General features: G+C 42.6%; 1 protein-coding gene across 1 annotated transcript; it reads right to left on the bottom strand.

Moving 5' to 3' along the window:
- Window positions 1-1,633: 1,633 nt before the first annotated feature.
- On the bottom strand, window positions 1,634-17,448 carry LOC307088487 (solute carrier family 22 member 13-like; the record flags this gene model as incomplete). Its single annotated transcript, XM_079754388.1, has 10 exons — window positions 1,634-1,697; window positions 1,819-2,013; window positions 2,372-2,480; window positions 5,539-5,753; window positions 5,889-5,983; window positions 6,124-6,244; window positions 6,331-6,502; window positions 7,159-7,313; window positions 16,850-16,953; window positions 17,074-17,448. 10 exons carry the CDS (start codon window positions 17,446-17,448, stop codon window positions 1,634-1,636), a joined length of 1,605 nt encoding a protein of 534 aa, XP_079610514.1.
- Window positions 17,449-23,476: the final 6,028 nt, after the last annotated feature.

The raw sequence follows: 23,476 nt of genomic DNA, 5'->3' as shown, positions 1-23,476 counted from the left end.
GGAGTTTTTAAAGATGTGTGATTCTCAGAGGACAAATGCTAGACCAGATATGATTTTAAGGATTAAATAACGCTTAACTATAGTAGGCCTATACAAGGCCTTCTATAGTTAAGCGTATATTACCTCAACCTTTGACATGTACAGTAATAAAATGCAATTTAAGTCTACATGTAGGCCTAATATAGCAGTAATATCAGGATAATTCGAAAATATCCGATAAATTAATAGGCTACTAAAACACTGGGGACTGAGGGACACTTTTACTGCAATGAGTAGGCCAACTTTACTTTGATGTTACTTTTTTATACATGTGAACATTTTCATCATAATAGTTGAATACTTTTAATTAAGGAATGTGTTTAATGTAGGACGGTGCATAATTCTATTTTCTGCGCTCTTACAAAGAAAGGGTCATTTTAGCTTACCTTTTCTTCTTGCATTCGGTTAATGTTTTCTTCAGTAATCCCACAGACCATCATTGTATGGCGTTTGGTCTGTCATCTCTACCGTGGCGTGCACTTCTGATTACAATTGGGAAAGTCATAGGCCTACAGGTTAGACTCCCTTGTTGGCTAAGCTACTTACACTAGAGCTAACTATGGAGCTAACAGCTGATGTTACTTCGCCTGTTAGCTTAAGCAACACTACTTAAAAAAAGAAAAGGAAAAAAAAAGCAAGCACTTATAGTCATAAAACCGTTATCTACTAACTTTATCTATACTGTCACTAAAATGTCCATTAGTATTTAGCCTCTACATTGTAAGTATCAAGCTTACGAATGTTATTTAACCTCTCTGTGGACGCGCATTGGCTCTACTGAGCAAAGTAGTGGTAGTGGGGCCATTTTTTCTCATAATTACCTGATCCTGATGTCGTAAATACAAGATCTTTTCTCATAATTACGAGAACCTGATGTCGTAATTACAAGATCTTTTCTCGTAATTACGAGATCTTTTCTCGTAATTACAGGATCTTTTCTCGTAATTACGAGATCCTGGTGTGCTAATGGCTACATAAGGTGTGAAACTTTTTTTTTTTGGTGAATGCTCAGCGCCACAGTAAAAACTAACCCTGATCAACGCATGTTTTTTTTTTGTTGCGGATAATGCTTCTGGCATCAATTAGAGCATTGTTATTTCTGGCCCACTTATTACTGAACTCAAGATGTATTCTATTTTGGAATCCGGCCAGTCGTCTACTCTGTGCGGAAAAGCCAACAACAATTCTTCTTGTGTGTGATCCTCGATTCAGAGTTGGCACCGAGAGGGGGTAATACTCTCAGACCAGTCTGGGGTCAATGTGTTTTTGTGAGAGGGAGAGAGAGCGGAACAAATCAATGTGTTGTGTGCAGCACCAAGATGAAATACGATATTAAATAGTAAAAACTAATCTGTATGGGAATTATTGTCGAGTGCAGATAGCATCCCTCTTTTGGACCCCTCTCAAAATAAAATGGGTCGCCAAATATACTTTGGCTGCCATTAATATGCTGTGAAAACCTGGGCGGCAAGTCCAAGAGAAGTCTATGTGTGGGAAACACTGCATTAGCTTGGTGGCTGTCATTAGCCACTAATACCTTTATTAAGTATGATTTGAGTACAATCATACAACAGATAACAGATTGGGACATCATTTAGAACTTTGTGCTTCCAGTTGATTGGTTATGATGTAATTCAGCATCAGCATCCTTTTGTGCTCTGAAAGTTAAAAAAAAGACAAAATAATTTAAAAACACAGAAGCATAACGCAAACCATTCAAACATTTTTGTCAATAAATCCATAAAAACGACATCGTAAGACTACCATCTGTGTCCTGACCTTTGTTGGGTGTGGTCCTGAAGTTCCATGTTGAGGGTCTCTGGCAGTAGAAAGCAGAGGATCCCGCCTATGAGGGGAATGGTGCCATACAACACCATAGGGATGGCAGAGTGGTACACATCTAGCAGCCTGATGAGGGGGGCTAGGATGCCCCCGATACGAGCACACGTGGAGTTCAGACCTACCCCACTCTGCCTGGAACCATTAAACAAATTGCCTGTAAACATCTATCATCTTAAAAAGATTGGGAATCTTTCTGCATGTCTTCGCCAACTCTGTGTTAGAAAATGTTCAACCAATCCCACAATTGGGATGCCTATATGCCCATTTATATCCACATTGTTATAAAAAGGTATTCATGACATCAAGACAACTTTGGGGACTGAATTGACGTCAGATACATTTTTTAAACTTCAAATGATGCAACCAAAAAATCATTCTAATGTGTTCTTCTCTGCATGATAATTTTTCAGAAATGTGGAAAATAGTGATGGAAGTTGAATCTATATTTTTCATAGTTTAGATTTTCGCAGGAGGACTTTAAGCGGTTTACCTGAGGATAGTGGGGTACAGCTCTGCAGTGAACACATAGAGCATAGTAAAGGAAGATGTGGCAGCATACTTCCCAAGTACAGCAATGACCGTCACAACCACAGGAAGGTCTATGGGTCATAGAATCATTTCATAAATTGAGAGTTACACATGTAGCTAAGTTATATGAATTCCTACTGAGTTCCAGAGGCAGTGCTTTAGCAATAGATGTATCCCTCTCGCACATGCGCAGCTCGAGTGTGTATGCGAAAGTAGTGACGTTGTGACCCTGGGTGACATAGGGCTCTATCCGCCAAATAGCATAAAAGTCATCCTGAACATTATCAGAGAACAGTGATAGAAAACTCTGGCAGTCATCCGGAATTCATAGAACAGTAGTTACATGCATAACTCTTGTTCCATTTCATTCCTACTGACTGTCAGAGGCAGTGCTTTAGCACTGGATGACTTTTACCAACGAAGTCACGAGGATTCTTGCACCCATCTCATTGAGTGCAGGCTGCTGGCCTAGGCAGGACAGCTGCCGCCACAGTGTGGGGGCAGCTACATTGATCCTGTAGAACCAGGCAAAGGTGCATGGCGAAGCCCAGGTCACAGTCACGCATATGTCCTCTAGGGGTACACCCCTCAATGCCGCCCGGAGACACTCATGGTGGAATGGCATTTAACCTTAAATGGCACGGGCAGGCCCTTGGTCTTGTATGTCTTAGGGATGGCTTTCAAAATCCAGTTGGCCAGCACCTGCTTGGACAAGGTCTGGCCCCTCCAGAGTCCGCCATAGCAGACAAAGAGACTTTCAGACTGCGGAAAGCCAGACATTGCCTCCATATTCCATCAGAGTGCCTGCACTGGCCAGAGTAGTATTGCCCTTTCATCCCCATTGCCTGGCAGGCGTGTGGGATCCTATGCCGCCAGTGTGAGGCCTCGATTGGCATTGGCATCTCCCCGGCGCAACAACGGGGAGGCAATCATCTGCCGCGAGTCCAATCCCATCTAAAGGAACACCACAGCCTGGTTGGGTGAGAGAGGGAGCTCTTGCTGTAGTTGAGTTGAGTTACTGTATCATGGACTGCCCTCTTCCTGATCCGGGCACAGACAAGCAAGCCGCCAAGATAAGGAAGAACGCGAAGGCCCTTGAACTCCATCGGTAGGGCAGGTCATACGCCAGTGCCAAAATAAATCTGAAGGCTATTCTAACATTGGGGTTACAATATTAAAAGTTTGTTATGGGGAATTCAAATATGACGATATGCAATGATTTTTTGGATAGGATAAATCTAACTTACACCATTTTGTATTTCTAAATCGACAATCTTACCATTTCAAACCCTTTTTATTATATTTTATTAGATATTTAAGAAATTATTCATATTTACATATTTATTAACAGGTGAACTGCATATACATCACTCAATACAAATTCAATCTGTCTCTTGTTGGTCTCCGGAGCCCTGTTTGCTCCATCCCTCTTTTCCTGGGAGAAATACTTGGGAACCATTTTAACAACCCTCTCAATACTGTTCGTGTCTTGCAAGGCCAGTTGAGCATCTCTTTTGTGGGGTTAAATGTCCCATGGCATGCTACTTTATGGATGCTTATTTATATATAGGTGTTAGTGGGCCCTTAATACAGTATTTGAAGACATTCAAGAAATTCAGCCTTGGTGCAGAATTACAGCACCTACGATCCAGTCCCACAATGAGCTTTCCACAAACGTGCCGTTTTTTAGAGGCGAGTCAAGGTGGGGAGTGGGGGTCTGGCCCTGAGCAGCTTGCGGCCATGGTACCATGCACTCGTGTTTACAGTATTGCAATGGCGAGTCGCACACAGCTTTTGCCTGTGTTCTGTAAATATTCTAGAACACTCTGGGTGCTCCGGCGGGAGTCCTGGAGCACTATATCGAAGTAATATCATATTATACATAGATATCTATATCATATAATATATATTATCATGACCAAAAGCTGTGTGCGCCTCCAGACGATATTATGCATCTCAAACGACTGTGTCTGGTTCTCCGACGTCTCTGGTTCTTCCACTTTCACATCGATCTGAAGTAGACTGAACCACGACATGGAGGAGAAAGGGATTGTTGCCCGCGATTGTTGAACGAGATTGTCTTCCGCCGGACCCCTGCTGCCAAGGCACCACCGTCTCGGAAGTGGGTAGCGGGCAGCGCCGAGGCGGTGTTGCCTCGGCAGCGGGCAGCGGGGCACCGGCGGGAGATTTGTGGGCAACAAACCCTTTCTCCTCCATGTCGCGGTTCATGTACTTCAGGGAGTCAAAGCCAAAGTTAATTTCCCCCAATTCCTTCTCACCCATGGCTGAGATAACCCCCACTACGAGTCTCGTTATTGAAATACCAGAGACGCCAGAGAACCCGACGTGTTATGCGCCATAACACCAACAGCAGAACAGTTTTCCAAATAACAAAGTGTACAACAGTCATAGCTCATTGTCTCTGGGCGGGCCGAGCAGAGAAGGGGAGGTAACCTGGCCCCTTATGACGACATATGGGCCAAATTCGAAATCGGAGCGTCTGGGCTTTCATTTTTCACAGGCGGACCATAGGCAGGCTAGGGGAAGTCATTGCATGAAATTTTCATGCCACGGGACCTTTAAGCAGCAGGGATTTAATTTAGGTAAACTCTGATGTTAAGGTGTCCCCCATAGTTGTCAGGGTGTCCACCCACCTAGCGTTTTTAGTCTCCATCTGCGATGACCTGGGCCAGGTGTAAGAGTCGCCGTGCCAACTAGGGGTAGCTCGGAATCATGCAGGAGAGCCTGCACCTCTGCTATCTCTTGCAAACTCCGTAGCCCTTGGCATTTCACTGCAGTTCATGCATGCCCTTTCTGACAGCGCCGCCCTCAGGTGTTCCACACCTAGGCATAAGGGGCACTCCACGTGGCCATGAAGAGGCATTACACAAAGGGACCCCAACAATAGACCAATATATCTATTGCAACGGCCTACGAGCAGGGAACACTCTGATGCCGAAGCCAGCTGTTTCTCCGGTATGCCATCTTCTCTCGAACTGCACTTGTGCGAGAGGGATACATCCAGTGCTAAGGCACTGCCTCTGGCAGTCAGTAGGGATAGAAATGTATTTCAAGTTGGATGATATCCTGCAAAAGGTAAAGGCTATTGTAACTAACTATTATAGTTACCCTTTGGAATAGCAAGGATCACAAGGCAAGCAGTGCCGGCCCCGAACAAGGCCGCAGCTTGACTTTTTCTCCTCCCAAAGTACTCAAGGAATAAAATACTGCCCATACGTGCAGGGATTTCTACAAGGCCAAATATGAACTGAGTGAAGTAGACATCCAAGCCAAAATTGTCAACATTTAGGCTGACTCCAAAGTAAACCACGCTTGTTGCAAACCTATCGACAGGACATCGTAAAAATTGTTAGCAAACTTAATCATTGTTGTCATTTGGAATCAGCATTTGTTCTAAAATGTGTACATGGCATTTTGAATAAACTTAAGGAGCAGTACTAAGCAGTAGCAATACTCACCACAAAGAGTTCATTATGAGAACACGTTTCCTTAAATAAGACACCCTAAACAAGTCCGGCATGCTTCCAGTTTTTGATGTGTTCTCAGACTCCAACTAAGACAAAAGGTATGAAACAAAAGTTAAGTGATTAAAAAAAATTAAAAGGGTGTTAAAGGTCATGGTGATTTTTGATTTTGGATGTGTTTTCTATGGGAGGAGGGAGAAGTGCGGCTTCCCTTCAATAGGTAACTCACCTCGTTGAGCATGGCTTCAGAGATTGTTCTTCCATTCACCCTGGCTGCCCTCATGACCTCTTTACGTGTCTCCTTCATCCTTCCCTGGGTCATGAGCCATCGGGCGGATTCAGGCAGGACCCTGGAACGTCACACAGGTCAGACATAACCGATCATTAAAGCACACAAGGCTTAGGGTTACGTTGAAGTACAGAAGGGTGAACAGACCAGTATACGGCTGGAAGTGCCAGGACCAGAGGGCCTGAGAACACCAGGTGCAGAATCCTCCAATCACGGATAAAGTAGGCAACGCCTGCCATCACCAACTGTCCGACAGCAAAAAAAGTGTGTGCAGAGATTGTGACGAAGGCCCTTTTAGATGTACTGGTCCACTCTGCCCCTTTAGAGTGGAAACATGATCAAAATCACCCATCAGAAAACAATAATTGTTTAGTAACTGGCAGAAAATAAAATACACATGCAACAGGGTGAGACACAAGGCATGAGAACAAAGAAAACACTTACACCAGCTCCTTCTAACACAGGGGTCTCAAACTCGCGGCCCGCGGCTCAAGTAAAAGTCAACTTTGATGTCAAGTAGGGGGCCACAAAATATTATTTTGTGGCTCCCTACTTGACATCAAAGTTTAGTATTATTGCGGCCCCCGCGTTGTTGTCAAACGCACCTTTTTGCTGAGTGGCTTGCCACGCTTTTTTATCACTTGTGATAGGGTCACCAGATGTCCCGGTTTTGCCAGCACAGTCCCAATTTTGAGTTGCGTGTCCTGAGTCCAGACAAAAGCCAAAGGATGCTAAAATGTCCCGGTTTCCAACCACTATGAAATGTCCCCTGTTGTCAGCAATTACATAGCCAACGTTATCTAATTATAGCTCGATCATTAACTTAGATTGGGTCAGTTGTGCTCCTTTTTTCTGTGGAATATTTGATGCGGCCCAGCCTGACCCAGACTCTACCTCCGGCGGCCCCCAGGTAAGTTGAGTTTGAGACCCCTGTTCTAACAAGACAACACAAATTAATTGTAAAAAGTTACTCACCTAATACAAATGCATTAATTAAAATCCCTGATGCTGCGGTAGCAACTACGAACCGAAAAGCCATGTACACATAGATGTGTGGTGCAAAGGCAGAGCCAACACCAAACAGGAGCTGGAGACACATGGAGAGGAGGACCACAAACCGACGGCCAAGCCTGCAATACAGGATGACCATCGTGGAGATCGCTTCAACAAAATAGAACCAGGGACAAATGTTATATGCTACATTAAATTGCAACTAACTGCATGACTAACCGTTTGGATAAGAGGCCTATAATATATTTTCTAACTGATGGAGGATGATTTTTACTATATATTCATACTTTTATAAGTGCTAATTCTAACTATCTGTTGTTAGTAAGTGGTCGTTCAAGCTAATTTTGATCACCAGGTGTGGACAATAGACTTGATTGTAGGGCGGAGCTAAGGCTGCCTTAGCTTGGTTTTGCACTTTTGCATCAGCTCTAATGTTAGGCCCCTTCAAGGATGACAAACCTTCAAGGGTCAATCAAAGCCATAGGGACCCCTCTGCGGGAATCCCTCGAGGAAAACCAGCAACTATTTCTCCTCCCACCCATTGTAGCTATGTGCCGTACCTCATCAACATCAGTATATCTAACCAGAGAAGACGCCACCTAGCACCTTATGCTTGGCGATGCTATCCATCCAATCTGTGCTACCCCCCGCTCTCTACCTATAATGACATTGAAGTGATGGGGGGATTCTGGATCAGCTGTTATAAAGGCGGACTCCATTTCGGCCAACACATCCCTCATGACTCTCCACTTCCTAGCCCATACATAGACTAGGATCACCCCTGAGGAAACTGCAACTCCAGCTGCCCCCACAACCCCCTACTTGTTCTTACACACACAACCCATCAGGGCGAAGGGGAGGGACTGAACCCCTCATCTTGCCAAGGTGTTCCTTCCCCTGTAACACTTGACCAGATCTGCATTCAAACTTCACACTGTTGCTGTCACCCAGATCATAGAGCAGAATTACGGGCAGCTGAGAGGAAATGGAAGAGATCAGAGTCTAGTGTTGAACTCTCTCACTACCTTCACCTCCTCTCAGAATTCACCTCCAAGGTGTCAACAGTAGGGATGTAACGGTTACTGGTGTAACGGTAAACCCCGATAAAAATGTTAACAATTACCGTTTTAATTTCAAATAAAATTATTATCGCGGTGGATAACCGCGCCCGCGGTGTGGAAACCTTGTGCTTAAATCCTTCCCAGTGCTTCATCCGAGTCTCCCAAAGTTGCCGCGGAGCACATAATGTTTTTAAGCACTCGCCAGAAGCACTCTACCTAAAATCCATATTTTCGTTCAGTGGTGGAGTGTGGCGCTAATCAGGACACTTTTTTTTTAACCTTAGCCGAAGAGCTAGACGGATACCCACGTTTATTAAAAAGTAGTAGATTAAAGTATTTTATTGCATGCATTTCTTGATTTCTATAAGATTGCATGATTAATATTTGTCCAAGTTCAGTAAATGGTTAAATTCTAGCGAAGTTGGATAGCTTAAATATACTAAGTCACGGTGACGGTCTGAACCACGTGTCTTTGAAAACATGAAACATGATTTGCTCTGTAAGATTAATTTCTAGACAACTATAAGCAAAATCATATATATTGATATGAATGGTAGCCTAGTGATAATAATAATTAATAACAATAATGACATGGTTATTCTATTTTTTTACAGAGAGGACAGACAGCGAGGCAACAAAGTACTGCTACTGGTTCATCAGTGACACAGACACTTGAGCAAGCATTCCAAAAACAGTCTGCTTATGCGCCTGCATCCAAAAATGCTGAAGACCTGACTGCAGAAATCTCCTATTGCATAGCAAAAGACATGATGCCTTTCCAGATGGTTGAGAGGCCTGGCTTTCTAAGGATGATGAAGGTTGCCGTGCCTCTTTATAAAGTGCCTTCACGCAATTATTTTTCAAAGGCTGAAATACCAAAGATGTACAACATAGTCAAAGCTGATGTTGAGAAACGTTTGGCTCAGGGTGAATTCTTTACTGCAACTACTGACCTCTGGACCAGTGAAAGAGGGGGTGGTCTATCATACATCAGCTTTACAATTCATTATCTCACCCCAGACTGGCAACTGGAATCACACTGCCTAGAAACCCAATTTTTTCCAGAAGATATTAAAAATATCAGAGTTTTTTAAATAAATGTTGGAGGAGTGGGAGATAAACAAGAACCATCTGGTCTCCATAACCACAGATAATGCAACCAATATGATCAAGGCCTTTAAACAGTTTCCAGATATGTGGCTTGGACACTTCGGTCACAATTGGAATCTGGCCATCTCAAAGGCTCTGAAAATTCTGAGAATTGAAACAGCAGTCAGGGCCTGTCGTCACCTGGTTTCTCACTTCGGCTTCTCGTGGAGCTGGATGAGAAAGAGAGGACTGACAGAAAAGCAAGCTGCCCTCAACTTGCCACAGAAGGCTCTCATCTATGATGTTGTGACCCGATGGGGATCTACATACAAGATGCTTGAGTGTTTCCTCAGCCAGCAGCAGGCAGTCTGTGCAACACTGGCTGCAGAAAGGGGAGTTGGGCATCTGATGCCCAAGGACGCTGACATAGTTGTTATGGAGCAACTCTGCCAGCTCCTTGAACCTCTGAGCAAATTTACAGATGCACTTGGCTCAGAGACACGAGTCACTTTATCAGCCATTAAGCCAGTTCTTGACCACATCACTGGAGATGTCCTGGAGGAAAATGATGAGGATCCAGCCCGGCCCCTGACCAAGCAGATGAAACAGGTAATGAGAGAAGACCTAAACAAGCGGTACACAGAGAAAGCAAAGGATGTCATGCAGATGGCTTGTTTCATTGACCCCAGGTTCGAAATTAACTTTTTAGATGACCCTGTGGATGATGTAGTTTACAGCTGTGTCCAGGAGGCCTTGAAGCTGACACCTGTACAAGTCAGGCAGGAACCACAAAGCACCAGCAGTACCTCCACAGTAGCATCAGGAGGGGAAGGCCTGGCTGGGTTGCTTAAAAAAATTACCTCAACAAGGCAGCAGAGATCTGAAGAGGGTTCAGTTCCAGACACCTCAGAAGATACAGTGAAGGAGGAAGTCAAGGTCTACATGTCTCTGCCATCCATTCCAGCCAAGCAGGATCCACTGGTGTGGTGGAGGGGCCATGCATCAGAGCTGCCTCATCTTGCCAGGATTGCAAAAAAAGCATTTGTGTATCCCAGCAACCAGTGGTCCATCAGAGAGAATATTCAGTGCCAGTGGGTACATTGTTTCCCCTCTAAAGGTACGGCCACACTGAACGCGTTACGTGCATTAGAGGCGTAGAAAATCTGCATTTTTGCATAGGGAACCATTGGTTTAGGCGCGTAGGTGCGTTACACGCGCTAAAAGCAGCGCCGTAGGTGTTAGATGCGTTAGGCGTTAGATGTTTCAACGCACGGAGTGCGTTGGTGCATCTAACTTTTGACACGCCTACGCATGACGCTTAGCCGCGATAGCCAATCAGCGTTGAGCTTGACCCGACATCACCGGCAGAGAGACGGAGAAGCAGAAAGAACATGGACGACCAAGTCATCGTTTCAGTGTGTGCTGAAATGATGAGGAGGTGGTGAAACTCACCCAGCTGTGAGCCCCTACGGAGGATGTCATGCACTAGAGTTTAGATTCTCTGCCCGAGCCCGAGCCGACCCGCCGGCCGGGTCTGGACAATATTTCCCACCACTGTTCTCGGGCTGGTTCGGGCCGGGCCTTTGATCGAGCGTTTGTGGGTTTTTTTTTTAAATCATTGTTTTATTGGCCTAATCTGAGGAGAAATCTATGCCATAAACAGAAATATCATAGGCCTTTATTACACGGGTCTTCTCAATGCCGTGGAACGCTCCGTTCACTTGCATGGGTAGTAGTCCGGTAACTTGTCAACCCTAGCGTCTTCGGTTGCTAAGCGACGTCAACGTCTTTGGGGGACTATTTCTCTGCTGATCAACACTACGAATGCTGGTAACAAATAAATTGTAAAAAGACACACTATTTTTCGTTTTGGCAAGTAGCCGTGTAATAAGCGGGATAATGTTTAGAACGTCGCCGGTCATTATCGAAAATAAGCCCTTTCAGGGCGAAGCAAGTTTGCCCTGTCGGGGCTAATTTTCCCGATACTGACCGACGCCTTACATATAAATGTAGCTAAGTAGGCATAAGTAACAAATATGTACAAAGTTAAACATTTATTTAAAAAAAATGTCGGGTTGAAATCGGGCTCGGGCTCATAATTACAGTTAATGTGTCAGGCCGGGCCGGGCTCGGACAGAACGTGCACAGGCTCGGTCTGGGTCGGGCTTGATTTTCTGGGCCCAATCTAAGCTCTATCATGCACCCAAAAACTGCGGCGTTTGGGTTTCCTACTCTCCTCGAACTCCCACAACAAATACAGCGCAGCGATGGTGGTGATCTCAGCCATGTTTGTGGAGCAAAAGAAAAGTAGCGGGGGAAAATAAGTTTTGGGCGGGCTCATCTAGCTGTGTAGGCGCGTTAGGCTCGTTGAACCATTTTTGTGACACAAGCGTCAGGTTAGGCGCGTAACGCGTTCAGTGTGGCCGTACCTTTAGATCACAGCTTAAACCAGACAAGGTACATGTGTTGACATTTTTACATTTCAATCTCAAGTGAATAGAGACAGACATGATGCTTGATCACCAGCATCTTATTTGGTGATGATGGAGAGAATAAGTATACAATCAGTTCCGTTCCATTGATTTGTTTACATATTGTTTTTGTTTTTATTTTAATTCCATCAATACTTGAACATTTGGATTTGATTACAAAACGATTGTAGTAGTTATTTTTGTAATTTGTTTATAGTGGCTATCAGTGTTGTGCCTGAACGCGTTCATTGAACGATAGTTCATGAACTCGTTCATATTTTGGGCGAACGTGAACTGAACGTAGGCCTACTGTATTACTGCCTGATAAACATTACTGTGAACTTGTTCATTCTGGTGTCTATGAACGGCACGCTCACTTGGTTTAACTTCGTTCAATATGGGGGTTATTTGTTTATCAATACGGCGGATGCGAGCGCAGATCGCCGTGTTGTTTGACCGGTTGCCATGGCAATTTCTGTGTGGTTAATTTGCAGTTGCGGTGTTGCCAGCTTACTGTTACATTAAACTGTAATCAGAAAACGCTGTTATATGCTATGGCTATGCTATAGTATCTTTTAGTGCCATTTTGCCATATTGTAATTTAGACTTAGATATTATTAGGATTAAGATATTATATATTTAGATTAATATTTAGTGATTTATTATATTGATTAACTAATTGTTTTGCATAGTTTTGCTTTTGAGTTTAATAACTGTTTAGTGTACTTGTTTTCATTGCTTATACTTATTAGAGATGCATAGGACATTGGTTGCTATAGAGGGCGCTGTTAAGCCGTAGCATTGAGGGAGAGTAAAACTGTTTTGTATATTTTTATGGCATTCAGTAAAGACTGAGCGAACGCACTGTTTTTTCCGTCGTTTCAACAGTAAACACGCGTAGATCTCGTTCTTTCTGTCAAAGAGTGGTTAATCGACTGAATATGCTTAGAGCAATTTACAAATGCACAAGAAGGGAGTTTTAGCCACTACAGTATCTGTCGTATAAAGGGACGAATTTCAAATGATAAATATGTACACTTTATTTTGAAAGTATAGACCGGCGCGATTCCCATTGAAACGAATGGCGCGGTGATTATTCTTCAAAACGAGAGCTGTTAAATTGTGGAAAATGAATTAAACTGTAATAAGACAAAGCGGTTATATGCAATATGTGGCATACAGAGCCATCAGTAGGTTAATATACCTACATTATTATTATTATTTACATGTTTAATATGATTTCCATTTAGCACAGCTCATGTTCAGAGTGTGGTAATAATTGTCTGTGTGTTTATGGTGAGAAAAGAGTGGTTTATTGTCTGAAAAATGTAGTTTCCTAGCAGTATGCAGTACCTAACTCCGACCAACAGAGGGCTCGCTACACGGTGTGTTCAGCAATAAGGAAGTCACGCGTGAATTTGTTCAGTGAGTGAATGAGAACACACACCTGAGTCTGAAGTTAATAGGTGTGTGGCGAACTGTGGTGATAAAATACCTATTTTTGCTCTTTGCAGGTAAGAAGGGAGAGTTAGAACTGCGTAACGAGTGGGTGAATGTGTTATGTGCTGGTTTATTATCCCGTTCGGACGTTATGTATTGTTGTTATAGACGTTACTCAGCCAATGTACCGTACGGAATACGGCTAGCCTGTAATTAGCACTGGTAGCGTAGTTACCGCGAGCAACAGGAAAACTATGAGCCGGTCAGCCCGGACTGCTCGTGTAGCTCATAAATAAATAAATAAATAGGTTAAAATAGATACATGATGAAACTGGTTAAGAATAGTGATACAGCAGTCACATGATTTATTGTTTTGAATGTTGGTACAGATGTTCATGATTTTTCTGTGTTAAAACAGTGAATCTGTTCAGTGAATGAGAACACACACTTGAGTCTGAAGTTAATAGGTGTGTGTGTGGCGAACTGTGGTGATAAAATACCTATTTTTGCTCTTTGCAGAACAAAATAAACAACTTTCTAATTAAATGTGTAGTGGAGGGTCGCTTCACTCTGCACCACGCTACAAATAGACCCTAGAGTATCTGTGGTATAAAGGCTGAGACCAATTTCGAATTATAAATATGTACAATCCATAACGTTAGTGGACTCAGTGGACTAGAATACCTAATAGAGTCATTGCTTGTTGGCCGGAAACGGAAAGGGGGGCTGTTCACGATTGGTTGTAGTCTTTTCGCTCGGTTTTCCGTCTCATCAGTAGGGCTAGAACCGAGCGAAAAGACTACAACCAAACGTGAACACCCCCCCCCCCCCCCCTTTTCCGTTTCCGGCCAACGAGCAATGAGTCTTCCAACAGAAATCAATGGGATTTACAAAATGCGCTAAATGTGCAATAAAACACGATAGAAACTGTATTTCGCTACAATACTTGATTCAACCACTTTATTTCATCCTAGACAAACCACAAAGGGGGCTCAATGTTCAAATACCAGAAAAAACGAATAGCTCACAGCAACATATTGAAAAAAAGAACTATGAACTAGTTCATTTTTTGGAACTGTGAACTTAGTTCAAAATTTTAAATTATGAATGTTTAACTGCACTAGTTCATTTTAAAATTTGTGAACTGAACTTTGAACTAGTTCACGTAGAAGTGAACTTTCCCAACACTGGTGGCTATTTATTTTAAATTCATAATGCACTATAGAATAAGTATTCAATCAGTTCCGTTCCATTGTTTTGTGTACATATTGTTTTTGTTTTTATTTTAATGCCATCAATACTTGAACATTTGGATTTGAATGTAATGTATAATGTATCTTTAGAATAAGACAATAAAAAGCCACGCTTGAGTCACTAGCCCATGGAGTTAATTAAATAAAGCCATCTGTTCTTAAAGTCAGTTTCTGATTTATGTAGTAACATTACATTCTCTTCCCTCCTCACCCCTCCCCCTCCTTACTCCCTCACAGCTGAGGAATGTGTTAGCTACTTTACCAAGAAAGTGAAGGACATCAGCTCCTCTTTCACTCCTGCTGGCATCCTCCCTCCCCATATCCCAACCTCTCTTTTTATCCACTTTACTGCTCTCTACTCCGAAGGTGTCAACATAATAGTTATGTTTAACCACTCAACCGCCTGCCACCTTTACTCGATTCCCTCCTACCTTATCCAGGCAGTCGCAAGCAACTTTTTGCCATTCCTCACCACTCTAAAACTATTCCCTCAATTCAGGCCTTATTTCAGCATCCTTCAAGACTGCTAGAATCAAGCCGCTCATTAAGAAACCGACCCTTGACACCACTGACATCCGGAATGACACATCTTCTTTCAATCCTTTCTAAAACACTGGAACTTGCCATCTCTAACCAACTGTCCTACTATCTCTCAAAAAGCAATGTGCTTAATCCTTATCAGTAAGGCTTCAAGATTGCCCTCCTCACGGTGAGCCTCGTCCCTCTCTTCGGTTCTGATTCTCCTCAACCTGTCTGCGACGTTCGACACAGTGGAAAAACAGATTCTCCTCACCACTCACGCTGAACTCGGCATTACTGACACCTATCAGTTCACATGGAACTATTTGTTGTAGTTAATTCCTGTCCTAAATTAACCACTGTGGTGGCTGGGCTTGAATGTATGACTCTTATACCAGACATACTAAATCCAAAGAAATCCAGGTCCAGTGCGGTTTAAAGTTGAAAATACCAAAGGGTTTAATAAGACTTAATGAAAATGCAAAACTCAAAAGTTCTTGCAGGTAATTCAAAATAAGGATTGCAAATATAATCATAGGATTCACCTCTATTCTCTGGCACTAGGTCAAAAACTGTGTCTTTCTGCTCCAGTCACGCCCCCCAGGTAGCGTCGCCTTTATATAGACGCCAAGGTCACACGCATGGTCCAGCCACTAGAGGGAGATGACTCAGAGAAACACAAAATACCACATGAAAGAAAATGTTCTTCTTCTTCATTCTGGCTCCTACACTACTCCGTGTCCAAGCCCTGCACTTTCGACACCAGTGTCAAGACTTAGTACTTAGTATATAGGGACCCCTTCTGTTCTCCCTATATACTAGATCCCTGGACTCTAATCACATCACAATTATCACTGCTACACTGACACCACTCATATTCCTCTCTTTCTCCTCCTCTGAAAGCCCCCTCATTGCAACACGCATCTCAGAATATCTGTCTGACATCAGCACTTGGCAATCACTTGGAGATTTACTTATGCAAGACTGAGCTTCTCCTTGTGCGAGGGAAAGATTGCCCTCACATGTATTGGTCACTGTCGAGGACATCACGGTATCTCCATCACAGACTTCTGAAACCTTGCTGTGGTACTGGACAATCGTTATGCTGCAACGCAAACATCACAGCAGTGGCCTGATCCTTTAGATTTGCTCTCTACAACATCTGCAGGATCCGGACGTTCCTCATGAGAGAAACAGCTCGGCTCCTGGTCCAAGCGCTTGACATCTCCCGCCTCGACTACTGCAACTCGCTCATGGCTGGACTCACAGCCTCCGCGATCAAACCTTTGCAGTGTATCCAGAACAGTGCAGTTTGCTTTGTGTTCAACCTACCAAAATTCTCCAATGTAACCCTCCTTTACCATGGCCTCCACTGGATCCCTGTAGTAGATTGCATCAGATTCAAGATGATGGTACTGGCCTACAAGGCGGTCAATGGAACTGCCCCTGCCTACGTCCAAGCTTTATTTAGACCAAACACACCAGCTCGAGCAATCCGCTCAACAACCTCAGGTTGATGTCTGGTACTGCCATCGCTACGAGCAAGCAAAGGTTGAACAACGAAACAACTTTTCTGTGTTTTAGCACCACAGTGGTGGAACTAGTGCCCTGCCCATGTCAGGATCACAGAGTTGCTCAACAGCTCCTGCAGAAGACTCAAGACTCACTTGATCAGAGTTCACCTGGACTCTGCATAGCCTCCCCACCACCCCTGTTTTCTGACTCATTTTGTTATTATGAGCAGAGGTAACTGTAACATAATCTAATTTCAATCCCTTGATTAAGTTTTTGTTTACGTGATGTGAAGATTCTGTAGACCTACCTGTCGGCCATTGGTCCAAACACCAGCGCTCCGACCAAAAGACCTGCCATGTAGATGGTTTGTGTTGCCTCATTTAAAAGGCTGTTGTCGCACACTAGATCAAACTGGGCCAAACAGAAGGAAACTAATTAGCATTAGTTTAGGTTAGCATTAGTTACCGTGTAGGCATATTAGTTATTAAACACAGAAAGTAGATTGTGTCGTTTTCATTTGTTTTGGCCTACCTCTGTTACATAACTGGAGGATCTTACAGGTTTATCGTAAACCCATCCTTTATGGCATTTTGTGGTACTATTAATCCCGTATGCTTCAATTGTTTCCAAATCCAAGTCCACAGGTGTGAACATTGTGCAGCTTTCATACCTCCCATCTTCTCCAGCGGGGACGGTGAGGTTGAGCTGCTTTTCAGATGTCAAGTTAGGGCTAATGGCAATTATCCAGTCCGTGTTGCAGTGGTGGGGGAAGTTCATTCCAGTAAAAATTGAAAGAAACACATCCAAACCAAGATTAAGGTTCAAAATGAATAATGTTAACAACAAGCGTTTCTGGAAGAATCCAAACCCCCCAATTTCCTCAAGGATAAGTCCAAACTCGTTCATAATGGTACCAGGATGGATGAATGTGTTTATGAGTTAGAAGCCTATGAGCAGCCTTCTAAAGAGCACTTGGAAGTGTTGTCTATCGGAGTCCAAAGTCTTTCAAGAGTTTTTACTACCCAAATGAAAACAGGCAAAGATAATAAGCAAAATAACCTGCAAGGTTCATAAACTAACTTCAACTGCAATGATAACTGAATATCATTAAGGATAAGAGAAATAACAATAAAACGGAAAACGTTCTTCAAGGACCACACGATTACGGGTTCCGGGAACTTTGGTATTGATTCATAATTGATTTAGAATTTTTACTTTAGGTGCGTATCAACGTGCGCTACGTAAAATGGGCCGTGGTAAAGTAATGATTGATGGAGGGAACAAAGTGAGATATGTCTTGGTGCCGGCAATGTGATCGCGCTTCCTGGCGCTGACCACGGGAACCAAGAGGTTCAATGACTTCACTTTTTACCTTGAGATGACTCAGTCTGAGCCTTGCTGAAAAGACATTACTCCATCAGTTCTGACAATGACTGATATATTTAAGATCAGGACAGCCGCCGCCCTCCCATTGCCTTCAATAATAAATAAATATATTTTAAAAGTAGAATATCTTAAAAAGCAATGAATATTTAAATGCTAGTGCGCGATACCAAGCTAATATGAACATTTTAAGTAGAGTAGAATGGAGTCTCTGTGAAAAATTGTGGAAGGAGTAGGGTCCCAAAATTTGTAGAGAATAAAAAAGAAAGAAAGAAAGAAGAACGCCTAAGAACAACAATAGTTGAGCGCTGCTTGCAGCACCCACCTAAGATGCTCGATTTTGTTTAAGTGTGTAGGCGCTGCACTTGTTGTATATATCCTGAGGGAAACACCTTATTTTGAGAACTGGATGTAGCCACATGAGAAAAGTCGCTAATTTCCATGTCTGCTCGCTCTTTGCCGTTTCAATGCATTTGCCATAAAGGACAGAATACGTGCGCACTCCAAAGTTAGGGGTCGGCTGACAGACCGCGGAGCTGTGAGTGTTGCGGGCTGGACGGATGTCGCCCCAGAAGGGGATGCTTTGTCCTGTAGTGTTGCGCACAACACAAGAGTGGGTAGTGCAGTGGTTTTGTGTGCTGTTGCAAGTAAGTGTAGCTTGAAGAGGTCCAGCTGTCAGCATGATGTAGCTAATGAGTTCTGATAACAAGTGATTATAGGGAGAATGGCAAACGAGTTGCAATAAAAAAGGGTCATGGAGCAAGTATAGTAAAGAAAAGTACACTATATGACAGGGGGCAGGGACTCCAGTCAAACTTTGCTCTTTCAGTGATTGCATAAGGCTGGCCAACAAGGCTGAAATTACCTATTTTGCAAAAAACAATGAGATACAATGCAACATGTTATTTTGACAAATTCTCAATGTAGTTCTCATATGTAAACTCTCATATAGTGGAGTGTGGGTAGATGATGGTTGGTTTCAGCAGCCTCCCCTGGCCCGAGTCAGACTGATTTGTTTCTGGGATTGGGTGAGGCTGCAAACCTGTTGCACATTGATCTTCAGTGTGTAATGAGAGCATGAGAAGATGGTGGACCAGCTCATATCATGTAAATTAACTAATACAATAAACTTGTTTTCCAACATCACCACTCTGCGTTTTTGTCTGGAGGAACCCAGAAAAAGTCACCTAGGTGGAGCGTTGCAGTAGCAATGACCTGGACACATATAATGTTAGGTAATCACACCAGGGTGGTTAAGTTACAAAATGGTGCTGTCAAAACATGTGCTCTGGGATTGAGGGTTTGCTGTTCACATGACACCAAAACACACAAATTATAATAGGCTTTATAGCATACTTGATAGTATATTTATTGTTTAGAAGAAAAAGCCTAACCCTGGCTCTAAAGGATTTACATGATTCCATTTCATTACATTTTCTGGTTTATTTCCATTTTTAGAAAAAGTTTAGAATCTCAACTCTAAATACTCGTTTTATTGAAAAACCAAGAGTAGTTACAATGACTTATCAGCAAGGTTACATAACATTTTAATTCTTCTTTTTTTTATACACACAAAACATCCCCCACTGGAACAAAAAAATAAGATAAACAGAAAGAAAAGGCTTAGTTACAGGTGTCTATAAATAGATACACCTAAATAAAAATTAAAACACAAATACATAAATAAAATTTCAATGAGGTACAACATGACTCTGTGTGACCGGCCAAGTGTGCCTTAGTGTGGGCCCAACCTAGCCTGGCTCCGCCCGCCTAAGTACTTCTCTTCAATTTTGATTTCCCTTCAGTACTAGGTCTGGGTCTGCGCTATGTTAATAGGTTTTCTCCTTCCAAATGTTCTGCGTCCAATCAGCGAACAGAGGGAGTGGCTGAGAACAATGACGTTAAAGTCAGCTCTCGTTGACGGACATCTTCACGCATGGTGTTTCATTTGTTTACAGCATGCGCGCAACGTGATTCACGGCCAAACGTTAGCGATTGGTTATGGCAGATCCAGAGTGGCACTGGGCAGATCCAATAGTTTTAAACTTCAACAGACAACCGCCTTCAAGTGAGTTAATATTTGTCAATTGAGTAGGACCAGACTCTCTGTGCAAATAAAATGAAGTACGAGGGCCTGGTAGGACCAGGCTAGGCCCAAGCCGCAAGACTCTATAGACTCCTGAAATCTTCTAATATAGTCCTTCAATGTGTTGGGAAGTTCTTTACTGAAGTATGACAAAAGAGGTTTCCAAACTGACTGAAATTTGTCTGAGCATCTTATTGCAAATTTCATCTTCTCCAAATTCAAAAATAGCATTACATCTTTCAGCCATTGTGCTTCAGTGGGTGGCATATTCGATTTGCAATGAAGTAAAGTAATATTACTTCCTTGAAGTAAAATGTGCCTTCGTGCCGGCTATGGCTCCTAGCAAATTGATGGGTTTCTAAGTAAAAAAATAGGTCCTTTTGTTGGAGGTCATATTTGGATCGTAAATCATTGAAACTACCAAAGGTTCCATCTACATATAGATCACTAAACCTCATGATCCCTTTTGTATGCCATGCTACATAGGTGTAATCCAATTTGGCAGGTAAGATGTTGTGATTGTTACAAAGCGGAATATAGGTCAAAAGAGTTTACCTCAGGTTATTCTGCCTCCTAAATTGAGACCATATTTTGAGAGAAGATATTACCACGGGGTTGGATTTAAACTGTAAAATCATCATAGGAAGATTAGGTGAGACCAGGGCATGGAGGGATGATGATATGCATGACATGCCCTCCAGTTCACACCAGTCCATATCTGGAGATTGAAGCCAGTATGCTATTTTGTGGACATTAACTGCCAAGTAGTAGCCTCTAAAGTTTGGCAGAGCCAAACTTTTTTTCTAGCCCTAGCCCTAACCCTGCTCTTGGTCGTTGTAGGAAAACTTTACTAATTCTAGGGTTTTTTCCAATCCATATGAATCCAGATACCATTTTTTCAAGCTGACAGAAAAAGGATTTTGATAAGAAGATAGAAATACAAATCTCGGCAGAGCGTTCATTTTAACACAGTTCACTCTGCCTGGGAAAGTCAGATGTAAAATGTCCCATCTTTGCAAGTCTGATATAAGTTTAGAAGTGAGTGGTGCAACAATTTGATCAAAGAGGTTTTTAAATGAAGGGGTTATATATATATTAGGGCTGTCAAGCAATTACATTTTTATATCTTATTAATTACAGGCTCTGTGATTAATTAATCTAAATAATTGTATGCTTAACTTTGCAGACAAAGTACTTCCAAATAATTGAATTCAAATAAATGATGGCAGATGAGTGAATCAATGAATAATAAACATAAAAGACTTTAAAGTTCAATATGTCTTTTATCTAAAACATGTCTTTCATTAACACATGGTGCATTTTAAGATCAAATTAATAACATTTCCATCTCACTCAAGTTGCAATGCATCTCAGGCAAAAAATATACAATACTTTTTTTTTGTTTTGACTCAGGCAGAAGAAACTCTGGCAGAAGTAACCAATAGTTTCATAGTGCAATTTCTACTACAGGGCTTAACATTGTCACTTTAAACCATGTTTTAAATTCATGCAGCAGAAACCAACAGTTTCAAATATAGTGCAATTTCTATTCCAGGGCTTAACATTGTAATTTTAAATTCATGCAGCAGAAACAGTTTTGCCGTGTTTTTTTTTTTTCGAAAAAAGGTCATCGTGTCAGGATCGCTTGTAACACACTCTATTTGGTAAAGGCTCGGTATGATATCTATGAAGCAAAAGGAGAGGAATTGTATAAGCACGCATGGAGATACGCTTAGTAAGACATTTGATGGATGCGTTACCTAGAGCGTTCTGACCCCTGGGCTATGTGTTGTGACTATAATAATGGGCAGGCGTGGCCTCCGTAATGTGCTCTGATTGGCTAAGCATGGTGCTGAGCTCCCGCCTCCTGGATACCCGTATATATACATACATATGGCCTGTTAGTATGCGTCACCGTTTCAAATATAGTGCAATGTCTATTTCAGCGCTTAACAGTTGACCTCACTTCCACTTATTTCTGAAATATCCTGAATGACAAAATAAATTCAAACTAGCGAATTGTAATGTAATTTAACGCTAGTGGAAGCATTTACTTCACTTCTTACCTCTCCCTCGGCTAGTTGCTGAGACAAACTAACTTTTCCACATTCTCCGAGATCAAGTCCGCCCTATTCTTTTGTACTATGTGACCTGCAAGTGAGAAAAGTCTCTCACACGGGACAGAAGAAGCAGAAGCGCCCAGATATTTTCGAGCCAGGTCTGACAGCTGTTTATGGTTCCCTGCTTGAGCTGACCACCACAGCAGCGGGTAGTCCTCCATTCCGATGCTGTGCGCTGCTCTGTAGCAGTTCAGAGCCCTATTTGGCCCCTTAATGTCATCATCAACAGAGTCTGAGTCTGAAGTAAAAAGCAGGAGGTTCCTCCTCTTTTTTGCTAGCTCTTCTGAGGGCTGTGGGGTAGCTCCACTGGGTTCTTTCTGCAGCAGTACCTGAAGGTTGGCCCATAGTTCATCTCTCTCTCCTCTTGGTAGAAACGTTAAGTCCTTGAAACGTGGGTCCAGTGCTGAGCAATCCTGATCCATCCGTTATTGATATTTGCTTGTCGTTCAGACAGGTCCCACGTAAGTTGGATCGCCCTCTGAGACTTGCATGGAGCGGTGCAGGTGGCAGAGAGCTGGCAACCCAACAGAGCATGAGATATAAGTCTCATCTCCAAGCTCCACCTTCAACTTTTTTCTTAAATTAAATTTACTGTTATGACACTGATATTGCTAATGTTGTAATACTGATATAATTAATGAAAAAAATATTTAATAGTAAATATAGTAATAGTAATTTTTTGCATTAATTTAAAGAAACTTTGCAAAACATAGGCGATGACAAATAATACATATAATTTAAATAAAACAACAGTTTCCTGTGTCAGTGTCTGGAAATGATTTTACTTGCATGGTTCAAGGAGAGTTTCCAGCCTTTGGAGTTTGTCCCACTCAGATGCAGTCAACATGGCTAGCTTGTGCTATGTCGGCTAAGAGTAGCCTTGATGGCCTCCTGGTTCTTCAGGAGACGGGAGATCATGGCGGGCGTCGTGTTCCATCTGGTGGAAACATCCTGTATCAGATGCTCTGTCTGCTGCCCAAGTTCCTTTTGCTGCTGGTGGAGCTCCTCCGTATAGAGCTCGTAAGTCCGCCCCTTCCGGGAGACCCCCATGGGACCTCTGGGCTAGGAAAATTAGAATGGGTTTCAACGGAGAGAAGGTAACTATTTTCTGGTCCCAGTCTTTATATGCCCTGGATTACACATATGTTGTTTGTGGATTTAAATTATAATTTTTCATGCAAAGAAAACAAAAAGAAAATTGCGAAGAAGTTTGACAATGTTAGGTTTTGTGTGAGGCCGCTTTGTGAACTACAGCCCCTCGCTGCTCTCGATGCAAATGATATACGTCACCACCACTCTGGTACAGACATGGCGATCTCTCTGCTCCACTTCACCACTTTTTTCT

The sequence above is a fragment of the Pollachius pollachius genome (assembly GCF_949987615.1).
Source record: "Pollachius pollachius genome assembly, chromosome: 17".
NCBI classification, from domain to species: Eukaryota; Metazoa; Chordata; class Actinopteri; order Gadiformes; family Gadidae; genus Pollachius; species Pollachius pollachius.
This window is presented reverse-complemented; position numbering and strand designations above follow the sequence as displayed.